This window comes from Mus caroli, unplaced genomic scaffold (genome assembly GCF_978045245.1).
Source record: "Mus caroli unplaced genomic scaffold, Mus_caroli_1 scaffold_17, whole genome shotgun sequence".
In the NCBI taxonomy this organism is placed as follows: Eukaryota; Metazoa; Chordata; class Mammalia; order Rodentia; family Muridae; genus Mus; species Mus caroli.
Window position 1 is genome coordinate 33,784,525 of NW_028227272.1, and position 19,616 is coordinate 33,804,140.

A 19,616-nucleotide genomic window follows, 5' to 3' on the forward strand; every position below is an offset into this window, starting at 1 on the left:
CTTTGCCATAGGATGGCATCTGAGCTGAAGATGTCAGCTATGGTAAAGGTAGGTTTAGCTAACTGGCTTTGTTTGTTTGTTTGTTTGTTTGTTTGAGTTCAGCTTAGGAACCTGGCTACATGCTCTTACTCAGGCTAAACATTGCAACCTAAGTCTATGTACCTTTGTACAGGTCTCATAGTTTCTCAGGGACCACAGAAGACCTAACAAGTCCTCCTCTGTTGCCATACCAATTCTTTCTGTCACCTCCCAAAGAGCCCTCTACCATAATCTTTGGAAAAACTAAAAAGATCAACAAGACAGAACAAAAATCGTGTTTGACTTTTTAGCAAGTGTACTGGGTACAAAAAAGGGAGGTGGTTCTTCTAGTGGCAGGTTGCAATCACATGAAAGACATCTGTGACCTAGATAGGTATGAAGACATCTCTCTATACATACCAGCAAGACATAAAGAGATGTTGTGGCAATATGTATATATTTAGAAAGAGGATTTATTAAAATAACTTTCAGGCTATGGTCCAGCTAGTTCAACAATGGCTCTTTATCGGTGGAAGATCCAAGGATCCCCAATATGTTATTCAGTCCATGAAGCTGGATATCTGCTGGTCTTCAGTATATGTCAGAATCTCGAAGAAGTAGGCTTTAATGCCAACGAAGGAATGGGCTTGCCAACGAGATCGAGAGAGAAGGCAAAGAGGGCAAACTTCCTTCTTCCATGCCTTTATATAAATTGCCACCTGAAGGTGTGGCCCAGACTAAAGGTGGATCTTCTCACCTCAAAAGATCCCTCTTAAAAGTGGGTCTCCCCACTTCAAATGATTTAATTAAGGGGGAAAATCCCTTACAGGTATACCCAGCTGCTTGGGTTTTAGATAATTCCAGATGTAGTCAAGTTGACAACCAAGAATAGCCATCACACAGTGTCCAGGCATTCCATCTCCTTGTAGCTAAAGCAAAGCAAAACAAACCTGACCATAATACTATAAACACAGGTAGATCTCTGGACAGGAAGAAGATGAGAGTTTGAGACTGCTTGGGGATCTTGGAATTAGTGCATGATGGTAAATTCCCTAGAGTTTCCCTTTTGTCTCCTCCATATACCACACTGGGTGTTAGTTGCAGTGTTCTTTACAACTGGAAACCACCAACACAAGCAGCCACCAATGTTCTCCACACATTCTTGTTTTTGTTTTTCCTTTGTATTTGTTCTCAGGCACACTGATGTTGAAAGAAGAAATAGCTTCATCCTTTCAGAGGTTTGTCAGGTGACTTTAGAGCAATTCATCTGTGACTAGAAAACCCTCACTACTCATGTTCTCAATATGATATTCAGCACCTATGAATAGTTAGTTTTCAAATCTAGCTTGCAAGAAAATACACTGTTTTTGCCTAGTGTGAGTCCTGGACTCAATTTCCTTGCGTGCCTTTAAATAATTCTTTTTATGTGTTAGGTAGTTTCCTTACATGAACACACCTAGTATCCTTTAAAACACCCAGCTCGGACCTCATGCAGATCTGTAGGATGCTGGCTGTCATTATGCTGCACTCTTCATGCTGGTGCTCTGGCCTATGAATTCCAGCTGCTCTGGTCTTTGTGAACTTCTTATTTCAGTGCATCCAGTGGGCTAATTAAGTTCTCCCTACTTATCTCTGTAAAGGCAGTAAATCCCAGAAGTTTTATGGCTTGTTTTTTTCACTCCCCACCTCAGGGATTACTGACCCAGTTGTCAGGAACCCAGTGACTTTAAACTTAGATTCAGTCTAGTTGGTCTGTTTGAGGCAAGATGGTAAATCCCACTCCTGTTCTTTTATCTCGGCCAGAAGCCAAAGACTCTGCTTACATTTGGAAATGTGTTCTGAAAGCTGATATGTGTGTATTAATCAATGACCCTGCAATAGGGGTGTTGGCCATTAAAGCTATTTCAAAATAAACCCCAGTGTGGACAGAAAAAAGCCTAGGGAAAGACATAAGGAGATGTGTGAAAGGGGATTGTGGAAAATTGTGAAGCTTATATTGTAAGATACCAAATCCGCTAAACACATGAAGGAATTTGCCATATTTTCTGAGCAAACTCACCATAATGCTGTTAGTTTTCTTGAGAAATAGTCTATACTTTAATGTATGTCCATATTTAGCTGATGAATTTTTTGACATTTTGATTGGTTTAAATTTTTCTTTACATGTTAATATTAAGTCTGTGTGACCTCAGTTTTAAAAGTATGTTTATGTGGTCTCTGGAAATGTACTCTATATATACAATTTGTCTTGGTTGTGTCTCTACCCTTGTAACTCTTTAAACTTCCTTTCTATTTAGTCTCTGAAAATGTACTATATGTATACAGTATATATGGATTATATCTCTACCCAGTTAACTCTTCCAATTTTCCTGGGAGCTCCCAGAACACATTCTTTCTAACTTCATGTCCTGTTTGTTTGTCTACTGTTAACCCATTGAGTTAATTTCTGCTGCCCTTATGGACAAGGATGTGAGGTTTGACTATGCACAGATCTCAGCTTCTGCACTCTAGCATATTTAGGGTCAGATATCTCTTTGTTGTAGAGAAAGGGGCTGTTCTTTTCATCTAGAATGATAAAAAAGCATCCCATGCCTCTACCCAGTAGACACCCAAAGCAATTGTGATAAATAAGTTAACTTCAATAAATAACATGGTAACAACATGTCTTGGACCTTGCAGAATCATTCTGTTGAGAATGGTTGTTGCAGACAGCATGCTTCCCCATCACACACAGCAGCTCCATCAGCCCAAGAACTTTCTCGTGCTTCTCTGTTATAGTCAGCAGATCCTCTGTCTCAGAAGCCTAGCAACCAATGATGTGTTTCTCAGCCTTATAGTTGTGCCTTTTCTGCAGTCAAAGGAGTAAGCAGCATTTGGCCTTTAGATATGGCTTCTTTCACTAAGCAGAGTACAGGTCTCTCTATGAAACCAGTTCAGTTCATTGCACCACCACCACCACCTCTTCTTCTTCTTCTTCTTCTTCTTCTTCTTCTTCTTCTTCTTCTTCTTCTTCTTCTTCTTCTTCTTCTTCTTCTTCTTCTTCTTCTTCTTCTTCTTCTTCTTCTTCTTCCTCTTCCTCTTCTTCCTCTTCTTCTTCCTCTTCTTCTTCTCCTTCTTCTTCTTCCTCTTCCTCTTCTTCCTCTTCATCTTCTTCTTCCTCTTCTTCCTCTCCTTCCTCTCCTCCTCTTTCTTCTTCTTCTTCTTATTCCTCCTCCTCCTCCTCCATCTCCTTCTCCTCCATCTCCTTCTCTTCCTCCTCTTCCTCCTCTTCCTCCTCTTTCTCCTCCATCTCCTTCACCTTCTTCCTTCTCTTCCTCTCAGTAACTGAATTGAATTTCTAGTTTTAACTATTAGATGCTTTAATAGATGTGTAGTGGTCTCTAACTATGAGATCAAGGATCCATTTAGTTAATTTGCCCATTTTTCAGTTGTATGTACTGTTTACATTAACGAGAGTAACAAGAAGGCCACAGAGGGATATGTTGACTATGAATATATTTAAAATATAAAATTAAATAATATATTGTTTTGCATGCAAATACCTTATTATGGTTTTAAGTTTCCATTTGTCATAGTGGCTAATAATACTAAATGTCTTTGTTATACGCTTATTTGCCATCTGTATATTCTGCTTTAGAAATGTTTCTTTGTTTTTTTCCTTATTTCTAGTTCATTTACTTTAACAGTGTCAAGTTTAGAGGGGTCTTAATATATTATAGATATTAGCCCTTTACTGGAACTATAGTTTGCAATTTTTGTTTTGCTGTTTGGCTTGTCTATAACTTGTCTTTTATTAAATTTCTCATAAGTTTTCCCAAAAAACTTTTGATGAAGCTTAATTTTTCCACTTTCTTTTTATAAATCATGCATGTGCACTCTAAAAACGATGGGACTAAGCCTATATCCTGAACATTTTCCTTTATTTTTTTCATGAAATTGTATAATTGATTAATTGTATATATATATATATACCTATGAATTCTGAGTTAATTTCTGTATCATGTATAAATTTAAAGACACCTTTGTTGTTGAGTTTGATTGTTTGGTCATTTTTGAGAAGGGTTAGATATTTGTTTGATGTCTACTGAGCTGTTTCTGTTTATCTCTCAAACTTCAGTGAGATAACACAAAACTGGAGAATGTTAGTGAACAAACTAAGAAGCTCTATAGGTGAAATCTAATGGAGTTGGCTTCAGCTTTAGTCTGGAGAGGATTTTAAAGGTCTATTTGAGGGGCTGCAGAAATGGCTCTGTGGCTAAGAGCACTGTCTGCTCTTATGTTATTCTGATCCAAGTTTGACCCCCAGCACTCACTTGGTGGCTCAAATAGCTTATAATCCCATTTCCAGGGACATCCTCTGGCTTCAGGAACACCTGTGGTATGCAGACTCACGCGTAGGCAAAACTCTTATCTGCATCCAATTCAATGTAAAAATCTATCTGAGATTTCTTAGCAAAGGTTCCAGAAGAGCTGGCATTAACTTTGAGTCATTCTGCTTTTCTATATCAATATCATGCTATAATTCTCCAAATGAGCCTTGCAGTTTCCTCCTCCTCTTCTCATTTGAAACCATGGAAAACTAAAAACTGCCCGCTGAATGTCTCTGAGGTGAAAGTTTTCCCTAATGGAAGAGTTGCAACTCTGAGGAGAAAGATTTCCCCAAAGAAGGAGTTGCAGCTCTAGGGAGAAAGATTTCCCCAAGGCGGGGTGGGGGGTGGGAGGTGTTGCAGCTCTGAGGGGAAAGGTATTGCAAACCTCACACAAGCACTTTATTGAGAAAAGCACAGGGTAGCTGCTCTCTGCTGATAAGCAGTAGGAAAATAAGCAGAAGACAGGCTTATTCGTGGTTTCTGGGTGGTGGACGTGGGGGTGTCCAGGATAGGTATTGGTGGGATTTTAAGTTAAGCCTAGGGAATTTCAAGCCCAGAGATTGGTGGGGTTTGGTGAGTTTCAAACCCAGAAATGGGCTCGGACACTTTACCCTACACAGAATCCCTGAAAACCAAAGACTTACAACTATTTGCCTGTCTTTCGTTACTTGTGTTAGTGTTTTATTTTGGGGACATATGTTTTGAGACAAGGTTTCTCTGTTATGTAGATCAGGCTGGCCTAGAATTCCCAGAAATCCACCAGCCTCTGCCTCCCAAGTGCTGGGATTAAAGGTATGTACCCCAACACTCAGCCTTGTGCTAGTTAAAAGTGAGTAGCCATGTCCTAGAACCATCTAGGGACATACGTTTGAAATGTGCTACTCACTTCTAGGATGAGACATAGTCTCAGGACTGGTTCAGTAAAATATAGGAAAATCTACCCGTGTGGCTGTAAATACATAAAAATTTCTAAAACTAAACATATTTTAAGGATGGCTAATGGACTCAAATTTGCAGCATAATAATTATTTCCAGTTAAATGCCCATGGTGGGGGGAGAAACAAGAAGGACTTTTTAGGTTGTTAGGGTAACCCAGCAGGTAAAGGCACTCGCAACCTAGATCCCCAGACCCCACAAAGTAGAAGAGGTGAATGGACTTCTGCAAGTTGTTCTCTGACCTTTGTATGCTGTGGCATACTTGCCCTTCCCCACCCCCAGACAAATTAACAAATGTTTAAAAAAAAAAAGTAAATCTCCTTGGTTTGCCTTATACCTCTCAAAGCAGAAGATAAATTATCACGCCTCTCCCACCTCACCTGACAGGAATAAGAGAGGGTGATTGCTAAGGCCAACTTTAGGCCACCTTGATGTGAGCACCAGAGGACTGTTGAACAAGCTTTCCTAACTGACTCTCACTGGCCGTGTATTTGCCTTCCCACAATGTGCGGCTTACAGGAGAAGCAAAGCCCCTTTCTTGTTCTGGCTTTGTTTATCCAAGGGGACACTGGGTAAACATGGATCTCAGTCGTCGCCTCTGAGATCCACCCATGTCTTTGGCACCAGCACAAATACCTGAGCCAGGTTTGACTTCCACCTCCGTGCTATTGTGTGAAAGCAAATGATTGCTGAAAGAAACCATGTAGATAAGGTGAACTTGGTAGAGTTTAACTGAGCAAGGAACAATTCACAAACTGGGTAGCTCTCGGAAGGAGAAGTCCAGAGATTCGAGTTCAAGGTGTGGGCAGGTGGCATTTACAGCTAGACTAGGGGAAGTGAGGTACAGAGAATTGGCATTTTTTTTTTCTGTTTGCACGTGGTCTGATCAATTGGCTGACTGTAATTTGTGAAGTTCGGCCAAGAGTCAGCAATTTGTCACATAAGTGTAGCCCCGAAATTAGGCTTTAAGTTCATTTACATACCAAGTTAGGTTACGGTTCCTTACAGCAGGATTCAGGTACCAAAGTATCTTTAGACCAAAGTCAGTTTCTTGCAAACTTCTTCAAAAGACAGTGTCTAATGAGAAGACAAAGTATGGAAAGGAAGGAAATTTGAAAAAAAAATTTTTTTGATAAAGGGTATGTATCCAACTTGTACCAAGAACAGTTTAAACTCAGTAAGAAGAAAACAATGACCCAGTTTAAAAATAGATAAAAGAGGTATATATAGAGACAGTAAATTTTCCAAAGAAGACATCCAGTCATAAAATGAGATGTACATCTCAAGATCAACATTATATGCCATTAAGGAATTGCAGATAAAAAATGAGATATCAGCAGATATCAATAAATTCAAAACACTAGGGACACCAAATGCTAATGAGACTCTGTTTTTCCCTTTCTACCTTCCTGTGGGTTATAGGTACATCTTTTTAAGAATTCCACTTTGATGGAACATGTTTCCAGAACATCTGTCTGAATAGGTTTTCTAAAAAATTTTATTTATATTTTATGTGTATGTGTATTTATCTTTATGTTATATGCATGCCATTTACAAGCCAGGTGCCCAAGGAAGCCAGAATGGGGCATCAGATCCCCCGAAACTGAATTCATACTGTGAGCTGCCATGTGAGTACTGAAAACTGAACCCAGACCCTCTGCAAGAGCAGCCTTCTCATCAGCCCCTCAATCTAGTTTTTCAGGGGTTGTTGTAGGTATTGAATTATACACATCATTGTGATATCTGTAGTATAGAATCTGGTGATGTAATATTATAAAAACATCTCTTTCATGTTCTAAGACATGAGAACTTTTGCTGAACCTCATAGCCAGAGATAATAAAACACCCTGATGTCACTTAAGACTTAAGACTACTATGTACTCAAACTATTTGTCTGACTGCCTATAACATTGTAATAACCAGTCTTACTTGGCTTGGATTTACTTATTTGCCCATACAACCAATTTTAACATCCTAAGCTACAATCCTAAATTATGTAGTCTTCCATGCCCCTGCCCTAGACAACAGATGTATCATTTGCTGAAAGCAGAAAATACAGAAGTTGAAAGTAACTTCCTAAAATCTACTATAAAGATTAAAAGCAAATATTTGTGGATATTGGCTGATAGACAATGATGTTTGTTGTCTGGGTCAGTTGCTATCAGTTGGAGACAGTAACTCAACCCCTTGTAAAAAAAAAAAAACTGTTATTCTGCCAAGTATCCCATGTGATGCGTTCTATGCTGTTCAGTTAATAGAGAGAAGCCGTTTGTGAGGGAGATACAGACATCACTCACATACACAGACACATACAACAGACAGACACACATAGGGATAGACACACACAGACACAGAGACAAACATTTGTAAGGCAGCCTTCAAGTAGACACAGATTGGAATGCATGCAACAGACAGAGGATGGGAGGCACATCATGAAAGAGAATTCAGATCTGGACTTGCCCTTGGGGACATTCCGAAGGGAAGGGCTTTTATTCATCTACTTAGTGGGCACTTGATGCCCTACTGGGAACTTGGAATTAATCACTAATGCATTCCAATTGGTGAGTATAATATATAAATTTTACTTTAAAAATTCAAATGGAATGTTACTGTACCATTAGAAATGGATGACAGCTCATGAAACTTCAGTGGAAAGACCTGGATTGTCCCATGAATCAAGAGAATTATGACCTGGCTTCAAGGTCAAGGTGATTGCAATTTATTTTTCCCATAGGAGATGCTGTAAGGATTGTAGACAGGTGGGTCTACTACTAAGCATTTTGCACTAGGAAGGCTAGGTACCAATCGAGTATAGCACCCCCATGGGCATACCCAGATAATCCTTAACTGTAGAAGGCTCTAGGCTGCCAGGGTAGTGAGGAAACATTTGGGGTTTGGGGAAATGACTATTTACCAATGAGAGTAGAAGAAATCCAGAAGGTGCCACAGCAAACATGATGGTCCAAGCTCCAAGACTAAGAACTGTTACCAGAGGTAAGGTGTTTAGCATAAATCCTAAATCTCAGCGATCGCTCAGATAGTCTCTTAGACTGACAGCTCCATCTTCCTCCTACCTTCTCATCCTCCTTCCTTCCACATTGCTTCTCACTCCTCCAGTTCTCTCTGTTTTTAGTTCATTGGATCATCCCAAAGCAAATGTCTACCATATTGATACAAAGCTTTTTATCTATCTAAACTTTTAATCACTGGTGAGACAACACTATGGTTTCCCAAATTTATTTGTGTCTTCTGACATATCAGTGCCTATTTTTATGCTCTTGGACAAAAAGGGTTACTAAACTACTCTATTTTTCTTAAGTCCAAACAACTAAATAAGTATATTCAAACAACTTGATAGCCACGTGGGAAAAAATACATATAAACTGAAAGGCAAAATAGTATTTTCATTTAGTTCTTAAATAACAACAGTTAGTTACTATGCGGTGCATGTATTTGTTGAATGTGGAACAAATTCTCTAACTCTAGAATTAGGTCAGACAACATCATCTTTGTTTTCTCTCCTGCATAAATTTTGTCTTTCCTTTTTTTAAAATCATAGCAAGCAATAAAACAACAGTTCTGTAATGGTAAAGTCGCTGATAGGAATATAGCCTTACTCAGTGTTGAAACTGACCTCTCTTGAGATAGTGGTTTATATAATACCCAAGTGCTTTTGTTCCTTTTGAAGATTCAAAATGTGCCTGGTACTATGACTTTGTCACAGTGCCCTCTTAGTGTCTTGGTACTCATTTTGGAGAAATACTGAATGAATTAAACAGTAATTATTAATCAGATATAGGCTAAAAAGTCATAGGTCAGTGAACCAATTTGCATCTCACTGTGTTTACTTTGGGTGAAACAAAACAAATGGTCTCTTGAGTTGACTGCCAGTGATTCACAGGCTCTAGGAGTTTATGTAATGGGTTCAATGTAGACTTTCAAGAGAAATAAGAACACTTCTGCACAATAGCCCTTCCCTAAGGCAGCACCAGTGGTGTTCTCTGCTGCAGTTGAACTAAGAATAATTCAGGGAGTGTTCGGATGCTAGAAGGATGTCACATGACACAAATCAACGGCATATGAAGAGGCTGGCTGGTTGAGCAGTCTCCAGAGTTTGAAAGTAGGGTGTTTTTAAACAAGGGCTGGAATATTCTAAAAATTCAGATACTGTTCTGGTGGAAGCCACAGTTTCAGGTTACTGTCCTGCTAACTGAAGGAGGAGCAATGTCCTCCACTCCCCAGAGATAGCCTTGGGCTCTTGGTGAGCCTTTGACACCAGTCAGTTTTTACAAGCACACAAAGATAGGCATATGTACTAAGACTGGAAACCTTTGTAGCTTCTGCAGGACACATTTTGTTTCTATACTGAAGAGAAATCCTCCTGCGTATGAGTATTTGTTGGTCAACTTACAAAGCTGCATGTGCCTTTATATTTCTCCACTGCCTTCAACAAGGTTATTATCCAACTTGAAAAGCAAACCACATATAGTTTACACACATGCCATCTATAAATCAAGGGATGTTGATACACACTCCAAAGTGGTACAAGAGGTGGCTAGACTACTTCAGAAAGAAGATGAAGAACTAAGGAAGTTCAGGAAAGAGCAGTGTGGACAGTGAAAGACAGGAAAGACAGTGAGGTTTGTGGCAAGTATTACATAGCCTTTTGGGGAAATGATAAGTAGTTATTGTAGCTTTGGAGGATGCTGGAGGATGGAGAAGTTAAAAATAGAAAGTTGAACATAACAAGGACGCTGCACTTCCCTATCCTCCATGGGGCCTTTTGTTATTATTTTTTTTTTCTGCTGAGTTTGTACAAAGCCTCAGAGCCCCTCTCAACAGAGTTCTCTAAGAAGCCACTATGAAGCAGCAGCTGGGACCAACGTTTTAGATGGAGCAATTCACCATTCCCTGTCTGGCCTAACACTCTTTGCTCACATGATTTTTGCTGTTGTTGTTTGTTGCATGAACATTTTTAAAGATAGAGTTTTGTAGCACTAAGTGATCTACGAAGTTGATTTTGACTTGAGTGTTCTGCTTTGGAGAGTCCAATGTATTAGTATACTTTATTCAATAGGAAACTGGGGGCTTGGGAGATGTTTCAGTGGTTAAGCATGTTTAGTGGGCAAGCATGAGGATCTGAGTTCAAATATACAGAACCCATGTTAAAAAGCCAACCATAGCTATGTGCCTTTGACGCTGATGTTGTGGGGGTGGCAATAGACATAGGAGGCTTGCTGCAGCTTACTGGCCAGCAGCCTGGCTCCAGGTTTAGTGAGAGACTCTGACATGGGAGAATAAGGTGGAAAGTGATGGAAAAGGACACACAACACCCTCTTCTGACCTCTGTACATGCATGCTTGTGCACACACACATGCATGCAAGCAAACACAAACACACACACAGAGACATACACTTCAGCAAGCACACACAAACACACCAGCAAACACTCATCACACACACACACACACACAGATGCACATATACACACCAGCAAGTAAAACTGCATACATACACAACACACATACAAATAATAATAAAACAATAAAGGAATGTGTATGTGTATACACATGGGCTTACACATATATAGAAAGTATTAAATGTCTTTCTCTACTACTCTTAATTTTGAGATTGTTTCTCACTGAACCTAGAGTTCTCTGTCTTGACTAGGTTGGCTGGCCAGGGAGCCCCTGGAGTCTGCCCATCTCAGATCTACTATGGGTGTTACAGATAGGCACCAACATCCCAGCTTTTATGTAGATATGGGGAATCCAAACTCAGGTCCTGGTGCTTGTGCAACAAACACTTCACCCACTGAGTCATCTCTCCAGCCCCCCATGGTCTCAAGGACCCACAGGATTTGGTCCCTAGATTTCTCTAAATGAGTCTTCTAGCTCTTGGACTCTGCTCTTACGATGCTGTTTATCTGTCTCATTACATCATTGCTTGCCTAAGAATCTAGTCACCAAGATCTCACCAGTTGTCAGTCAAGATGTAAAAGGAAACTTTGAACACAGATACAGTGGATTGTTAATTTTCTGTTTCTCCCTCAACTAATTTAATGAATGACACACAGTAGAACTCAAAGTATGAATGATAGCATTCGTTTTTTAAAACTTGCAGTAATCCCACACAGAGATGATAGTAAAACATCAACTATTACCTTACCTGGTTTAATAAAAATGCTTTGTTTAGAGGATGGTGCTAACCTTGAAGTCAGATGACTTCAAGGATGTTGTATTTGGCTCTAGGCAATGTATAACTTAATCTTAATTGCCATATTTTCAAATAAAGGATTTAGAAAAAAGAAGCTATCATGGTGAAAAGATAGCGCTGTACCTTGTAGAGAACTGGAACAAGAAGTGAGAATGTTTCACTTGGTGATCCTGAGTGGCATTCACACTAAAAGGTCACACTCTCAAACACTCAAATACCTGGCAGAGAAAGCTATGCTTTGTGATGAAGGACAGAACCAGTGCAGTAAGAAGGGCTTCGGTTTGTCTGTTTGATTGCAGTTCTGGAGACTGCATGGAGAACCTTGTACACACTAAACAACTGTTCTACCACTGAGCTATGCCCATAGCTCAAGAGCAGGAAGCTTTACATGTGAAGCCACTCATTAGTCAGCACAATGTTTCTTCTGAAACTGGGGTTCTGAAGAAGCTGCCACATGTTAAGATAATTCAGGGACGTCTCAGAGACTTCAACACAGAGATATAATATTTAAAAGAGAATAATAATATTATCTCATTTCCCAAATTTACTTGTACATAAAAACTTTTATTCACAGATCAGTCTTAACGCCCTTTAAAACAAAATTCACCAAATAGTTTTGAGCTAAAGCTTCTTAAAAATGAACATCTTCAGCTGGGCGTGGTGGCGCATGCCTTTAATCCCAGCACTCGGGAGGCAGAGGCAGGTGGATTTGTGAGTTCGAGGCCAGCCTGGTCTACAAAGTGAGTTCCAGGACAGCCAGGGCTACACAGAGAAACCCTGTCTCGAAAAAACAAAAAAACAAAAAAAAAAAAAAAAGGAACATCTTCGAAAGGAGTAGGGACAGGTTCTTCGCAGTTGTGTGGGGAAAGGAGATAGTGTTGCGACCTCGTTTATGCTTTCTAAAATCTTAGTAGTTGAATACTGAAGTATTTAAAGCTTGAGGGACTGGAGCAAATTATCTTAAGAACATATTACATTATTAACAATGTGCGATCCAACATGGCTATTGACGGGAACCGTGTAGTAAAAGGAACAGAAATGAGGTCTTTCATAGAGGGGCCGTGAATGTTTTCTCCTAGGATCACATGACATAGTCCTAATATTCCCAAGCTCGTTCCCTGACCCACACATTACATGTGAGATAATGTTTCTCAACTCCCCCCCCTTTTTTTTTCACACACACACAAACAAAAACTCCACCTGCTCCACCCACTCCCACAGATTTTAATAAGTTTCTCATGCAGGTCCTTGTCCATTTGTTGAATAGTACAATTTAGACCTTTAAACCAAGGATGTTAGTATTATCCCTTTTCGATAAGCAGGGCATATTTCTAAGACCAAAGGGAGAAATTTAAACAAAAATTATGGGAAAAATAAAAATACACAACAAAGAAGCTAAATAGAAAAAAAAATTAAAGGAAGTTGGGTTAGAAAAACATTTTGTTACTGAAGATTTGCTGTAATAAGCAAAGTAAGATGTAATAATAATATCAAGCTGTCCCAGCAACACTGAAAAGGCTGGGTTGCAAAGCTATAGTTAGTTTCATAGACAGATGTTCACAGAGGAGCACAGCCCAGGCCGGGAACAAGAGAGTTCTTTAGAGGGGCGTGCAGTACAAGAGAATGAATAGTTTATATGCATTCCTGTGTCCCCATGATTTTCCTTACTGTCTTTTAATTGTGGTTTCCAGGATCTGTCAGTACCGAGAAAGGGTTTTTGGATAAGTAGATAAACCAGTGTGGTAATCAGAAAGAGGTATTTTCCATGTGTACATAAAATTCTATAGTCTGCCATCTAAAATCATATTAAACTTTCTAGCTGACAAGCTAGCCTCTGGATTAGGTCATACTGTATGTAACATTTTTGACATCCTCATGAATAGCAAAGTTATATTACTGATAAAGAAAATTGAAAGACCAGTATTCTGTCATTTTGGCCCTAAACCAATATACCAACAAGTAGAGCTATAGGTTCCAAATACCTGATAAAGGAATCCCCCAAACTTAGCATGCTATGAGACTTATCTCTACTACACATTTGTACTTTCATGGGCATTTGGAGATACTGGGCCAGCTTGAGAGACATTGCCTAATATTTACTGAGTTTATCAATAGCCTGTAGGACATGGAGTCTTGGATCCTTGTTTAAAAATATACCTGAAAACCTTGTCCTAAAATTGCCTCTATTGTGGTAGAAAATGGAGGCAATCCACTCAGATAAATGCTGTCTCCTCCTCCTAACCTAGTCAGAGGAAAAAAAATTTGTTGCTTGAAGATAAGCGATGGCTGATATCAGAGCCAGGGGTCAGTCTCCATCCAGTGAGTCATCAGAGCCTTGTATTCTTGGTTTCTAGGTTGATCATATTCCCCTGGATGTGAGGAGTCGGCTTATCTGTTGCCTCATGGATACCCTCTGACTTTAGAGGAACATAGTAGTAGCCCATGACGGAGAAGATCAGGCAGACCACCAGCAGGAGGCAGGAAAACAAAACGAATTCAGCCCACTGCAGGGAGAAATGAACCAAAGGGAAGATTATGGAGAAACCTAATTTAACAATAGAGCTAGGAGTGGAGAGATGGGAAGATGGCTAAGGAATCATCACTTGGAGGCATTTCCTTGGCAGAATGCTAGGTTCACTGGCCTCTCCTCCCACAGATACATGGTGGTCACTATTGCCACACCCGTATGCCTATTTCCTGGCAAAGTCTGTTATCTAAAGTGTGCATCACAGATGGGGGAAGGGAGAAGAGGAAGTTGGAGGGGAAGCATCCATGGGTAGATATGTGTAGACATGAACTCCTGCTCTCCACAGATTCATACCTGCACCAGGCCACTGAACTGTGCCACGACCAGCACAATGATATTCCCAACTGCAACGGTCAACAGCCAGGCTGCCTGGAGCACAGATTTCATGCTAGATGGTGCCTAGAAGGACACATTTGTAAACATTCAGATTCCTTATTCCACCTTCCTGCTCCGAGAGTCTATCTATGAACCATTGCCCACAAAGACTCTATCTCCCACCTCCCCCACTATGTTCAGCTATCGAGCTGATTCATGGAATGGTAATAATACAACAGTAAGAAGAAAGCAGATATCTTTGATGAATGCTTTGATTCATTGTACCATATAATTATTACCACAACCTTAAGAGATAAGCTGTATTACTGTAGTACTCTGAAAATATAAGAAAAGTAAAAAGGGCATAAAGAAGAGGAAATAAAACAGCCATAGAGGGATAATTTACTTGCTCATGTTGCACAGCAGGTCATGCAGCCAATATTTGAACATGAGTAGTCTAACCCTATAACCCTTAGTCTTCATCTTAGTTTTTTTTTTTTTTCCTCCAGAGATCAAACAACACAGACTCAAATTCTGCCTTGTCATGATCCTGGAAATCAAGATGACTGTTCAGGGTCATATGCAAGGAACTCATGAACCAAAGAGATGGAGATTTCAGGACCTACATATACAAGAATTTAAAAAATTATTTTCTAATTTGTTGTTCTAAATGGTGTCACCATTTCTACTTGCAAAATCTTACCTGAGAATAAGAAAATTCAAGTCCTGTGACAGAAAACATGACCTCTGCTGCTGTAACCAGGACATACTGTGGTAGCTGCCATGCAATGGATAGCTTATTGGCTGGAATGTCTTCTGCCTTCCAGGCCTGAAGACCCCGGTTGGTGATCTTAGTGGGAGAAAGAAGAAGTGGACTTCTCAGTAACCATAAGCAGATACAGCTAACTACAGCACTCTATGATCTAGATCTAACTACAACATTCTATGATCTAGATCTAACTCCAGAATTCTATGATCTAGATCTAGCTACAACACTCTATGATTTAGATCTAACTACAACACTCTATGATCTAGATCTAGCTACAGCGCTCTATGATTTAGATCTAACTACAGTGTTCTATGATTTACAGCTAACTACAGTATTCTATGATTTAGATCTAACTACAGCACCCTATGATCTACATCTACTCCTTTCTTTTAGTTTCACTTCTCTGTTACCATCAGGAGCTTAGACATTTCCATACAACTCCAGCATTTTGAATTTCCTCTCATTAACACTATATTCATTTCCATAACCTCAGTCGGTTACAGTAGAAGTCCTTGAGAGTAAAAACTCTTTGAAATCCAAATGCCTTGTCTCTAAGTCAATAGGGCATTAGGTACAAAATAGTGAAGTAAAAGAACCTTGGTTTTTCTTTAGTTGAAAATATACTTAACAGCTAAGAATCTGTGGTGTGTGTGTGTGTGTGTGTGTGTCTGGCTGGCTGGCTGGCTGGCTGGCTGGCTGGCTGGCTGTAAAAAGAAAGGAGAATAGATGGAGAGATAGGCAAGCAGGCAAGCAGATGGAGGGAAGGGAAGTGGCTGTAAGCTACTTACATTAGTGATCACAAACAAATATGTTGTACCAAAGTCTAGTTGACCTAAATTGAGAGAAAAGACATTGTCTTCGGTTTCACAATGCACTGCAGGATACCTGTGACAAGATGAGAATTGGTTAGAATAAACAGCATTGCTTAGGAAAACACTTCCCATGGCAAGGAAAGAGAAATTTCAGTTCTACCAAGGGAAGTATTGAAGCCACCTGACTTCTAGGAGTGAGCTGCTTTTTTGTTTGTTTGTTTGTTTGTTTGTTTTTGCCACATTTCTGCTCTGGAGCTGTACTTGCTATTGCCTTCTAAGTACATAATAAGTTCTAACCCCTAGAAAAGACTACACAGATCAACCTTTATATATTTCAAGCTCATGAACTTTCTTCATGTGACTTATAGACTAGTATAAAACAGAAAACCAGAGAGGAAATTCTAAATAACGAGGTACCAATGACAAGTACCAAAGAGCGGGAGCCAAAATCAACAATAAGCCTTGTGAGCCCCACAGAGGTGGGCTGTATTAACTACAAGGTGTGTTCATCACAACTACCACAGTCTCAGCTACCAGTGTAGAAATCAGGTGAGCCTGAGGTAAGGAGGCAAGAACTAAAAAGAAGCAGAAATCTTCCGATACCCCAAATTAGCACAGATGTACTGGCTAGTTTTGTGTCAACTTGACACAGCTGGAGTTATCACAGAGAAAGGAGCTTCAGTTGAGGAAATGCCTCCATGAGATCCAACTGTAAGGCATTTTCTCGATTAGTGATCAAGGGGGAAAGGCCCCTTGTGGGTAGTGCCATCTCTGGGCTGGTAGTCTTGGGTTCTATAAGAGAGCAGGCTGAGCAAGCCAGTAAAGAACATCCCTCCATGGCCTCTGCATCAGCTCCTGCTTCCTGACCTGTTTGAGTTCCAGACCTGACTTCCTTTGGTGATGAACAGCAGTATGGAATTGTAAGCTGAATAAACTCTTTCCTCCCCAACTTGCTTCTTGGTCATGATGTTTGTGCAGGAATAGAAACCCTGACTAAGACACACAGACATGCCTGTGTCCATCACGAAAATACAAAAAGAACATTTGAGAAAGATAAAGGTCAGATGTCCACAAGGGCAAGGCTCTTACTTTCCTCTTAGCACAGTTCTGTACTCAGACACTCCGTAGTCTTTGCCCACGCTGAGAGGAGCATCGGCATCCAAGGAGATATTCATGTCTTTATGCAAAGTGTTAATAAACCTGGGGGTAGACAAAGTATTTGCACATCAGAAAATCCAAACAAGGACACCTGATACTGTGTTGCTCATAACTATATTCTAAGTGTGTAAAATCGCCAGGCAAATTAAAAGGAAAGACACACATGGCAATCTGACTTTCCTTTCTAATCTAATTTAGGAATACCCAATTTCTTCTTTTTTTTCTCCATTACTGTATGTATGTGTGTCTGCGTGTGTGTGTATACAGATACTGTCTCTCAGGATGGCCACCCACCTTTTTGTCTGAGACTGTATCTCTCTCTAGGACCTGAAATGACAGGTTCACACCACCACATTCAGTGTTTTACATGGGTGGTGAACTTGGGTCACCATGCTTGCGCAGCAAGCCCATTACCAACCTATCTCCCCAGCCATTTTTTTTTTCTTCCTAATGGTGGAATTTCTCAACTGAGATTTAAGAAAAACAATAAAAATATAAGTATATATAAGCATATAACATTTTATATCAACCGGTTATCTTTTTATATAAGAAATCCAGTTTGATTCGTGTGAAGTTTAGAGACCCAGCCTGCAGAAGACGTTGTCACTATATTTTAGTCTTTGGAAATCTTGAACCCTTCCAGGACCCTTTTTCTAATATTCTGACCTTAAGTGCCCCTCAGAATGGGGTTTTGGTTCATTTCTGTTTAATAATTTTAGTTTCGGTCTCACTGTAGAGGTAAAGCCTTTTAATTTACCTGGCCATCTGGTGAGTATGTGTCAGTCATAAATGAACATTCTAGAAATAAAGCTCTGTTTTTCCTGGAGTAAGTTAAGGCTAGTGATTACTTCTCACATTCAAGTTCATTGGTTTGTCTATTTGTTCCTGTCCTGCTAGTACTCTGAAAGCTGACTCCTAGCTCTTCCTTACTGATGCAGAAACGCCTGTCCCTGCTGCCCTGTCTTGCTTTCCTTCCTCCGGGCAGTTTGTCCTTTCTGAAGCCTTTCCAGCACAAGTGCTTACATGGATTTTACTTTTCAGTGAATTCAGACTTTGCCTCATGATTTCTTCTCTACATTTTAAAAAATAACTAGCTGGTCTTGGTGTCCAATTCCAGCCACAGAGAGGAGGTGGCCACCTCTCTATCTGTCCTGTGGCATCCTGACAAGACCTTTAGCCTTATCAGGATTAAGAAACAACTCTTTTGATACCTCTGTTGATTTATGACAGAAACCTATATTTTTAGGGCAGACATCCAACTACCAAAAATGAAGGTAGGAGCATTTGCTCACTTCTAAATATTTGTCTGATGAACACAGAAATTTATAGTTATTTTGCTACGAGTAAGATAAATGGATTGCATTGGGTAGGAAAACCTTTTATGGTAGACAACAGAGGGTCTCCACTGATTCAGGGTTATCTGCCAGGAGGAAGTATGTTGGCACATTTGTTTTTCACTGTCCTAGAAAATGCGACAGACACCAGTGTCCCTGACTTTCACCCTTGCTCAGAACAAATAAAATGTGAGGTCTTCTTATGTGAAGGACCCAGCACCCAAACCTGATGGCTGTCATCCCATTGGCTGGTTTGATTCCTGTATCCTTTACCTGTAAGAGAGTAAAACAAAATATCAGGAGGAGCTGACAAACGGAAACCTATAATCAGGACGTTGCATTTTCAGGCACACCCGTGGTGGCTTCTGCCTGAACAGAACTTGAACAATTTCCTAACTTACCAGCATACTGGAGATACTTTCTCCGTCCTCATGAACCACCAACTGGTAACAGTTCTTCTCCTCTACAGAGTACTCATTGTGGACAGACGAGTTGTTGTATTTCAGATGAAAATGTAAGTCTTGGCTCTTTGTCTCCAGGTGTAGTTTCGAATAGTGTGTTGTGTTCTGTAGGATAACGAACCTGTTATATTCACTTTCTGTGCCACTGTAGACATTACAATTTTATATCTTTGGGATGTTTAACCTCTTCTAGTTTAACCAATACTAGTTCCTTCTCTCTCTAAACTAGTTATTTCACTTCTAAGACACTGGCATAAGACACAGAGGCATATATATGGAGGAGGAGGGATATTCATTATAACATCATGCATAATAATAAATGCAGAGGGGCTTAAGAGATGGCTTAGTGGTTAAGAGCACTTGCTGCCTTTCAAGAGGACCTTGGTTCAATTCTCAGCACCCACACGGTAGCTCACAACAATCTGTAACTGCAGCTCCAGGGCATCTGATATCCTCTTCTGGCCTCTGCAGGCACCAGGCACACACCGAATGCACAGATATACATGCAGGCAAAGCATCCACACACAGAAAATTTAAAAATAATTTAAAAATAAATAAACATTTACAATAAACCCTCACAAGACTATACCTGTATTTATGTGGTAGGCTTGCTTACACTGCAAACAACAACAAAACCCAACTTTAATGTCTGTAAGAAAAAGTTTAAATGAACTATATTTAAAGGATAGAATATTGTACA

The 19,616-nt window shown here is 39.9% G+C and overlaps 1 protein-coding gene across 1 annotated transcript in view; it reads right to left on the reverse strand.

Annotated features, from left to right (window-relative positions):
• Window positions 1-12,053: 12,053 nt before the first annotated feature.
• Window positions 12,054-19,616, reverse strand: part of Slc15a2 (solute carrier family 15 member 2) — a 31,546-nt gene continuing 23,983 nt past the window's right edge. Inside the window, exons 16-22 of the mRNA XM_021184678.3 lie at window positions 18,857-19,021; window positions 18,682-18,728; window positions 17,053-17,163; window positions 15,940-16,036; window positions 15,086-15,232; window positions 14,362-14,466; window positions 12,054-14,044 (exon numbers count right to left, since the gene is read on the reverse strand). Coding sequence (XP_021040337.1) covers window positions 13,868-14,044; window positions 14,362-14,466; window positions 15,086-15,232; window positions 15,940-16,036; window positions 17,053-17,163; window positions 18,682-18,728; window positions 18,857-19,021 — 849 coding nt within the window. The 3' untranslated portion in view covers window positions 12,054-13,867. The remainder of the gene's footprint in view (window positions 14,045-14,361; window positions 14,467-15,085; window positions 15,233-15,939; window positions 16,037-17,052; window positions 17,164-18,681; window positions 18,729-18,856; window positions 19,022-19,616) is intronic.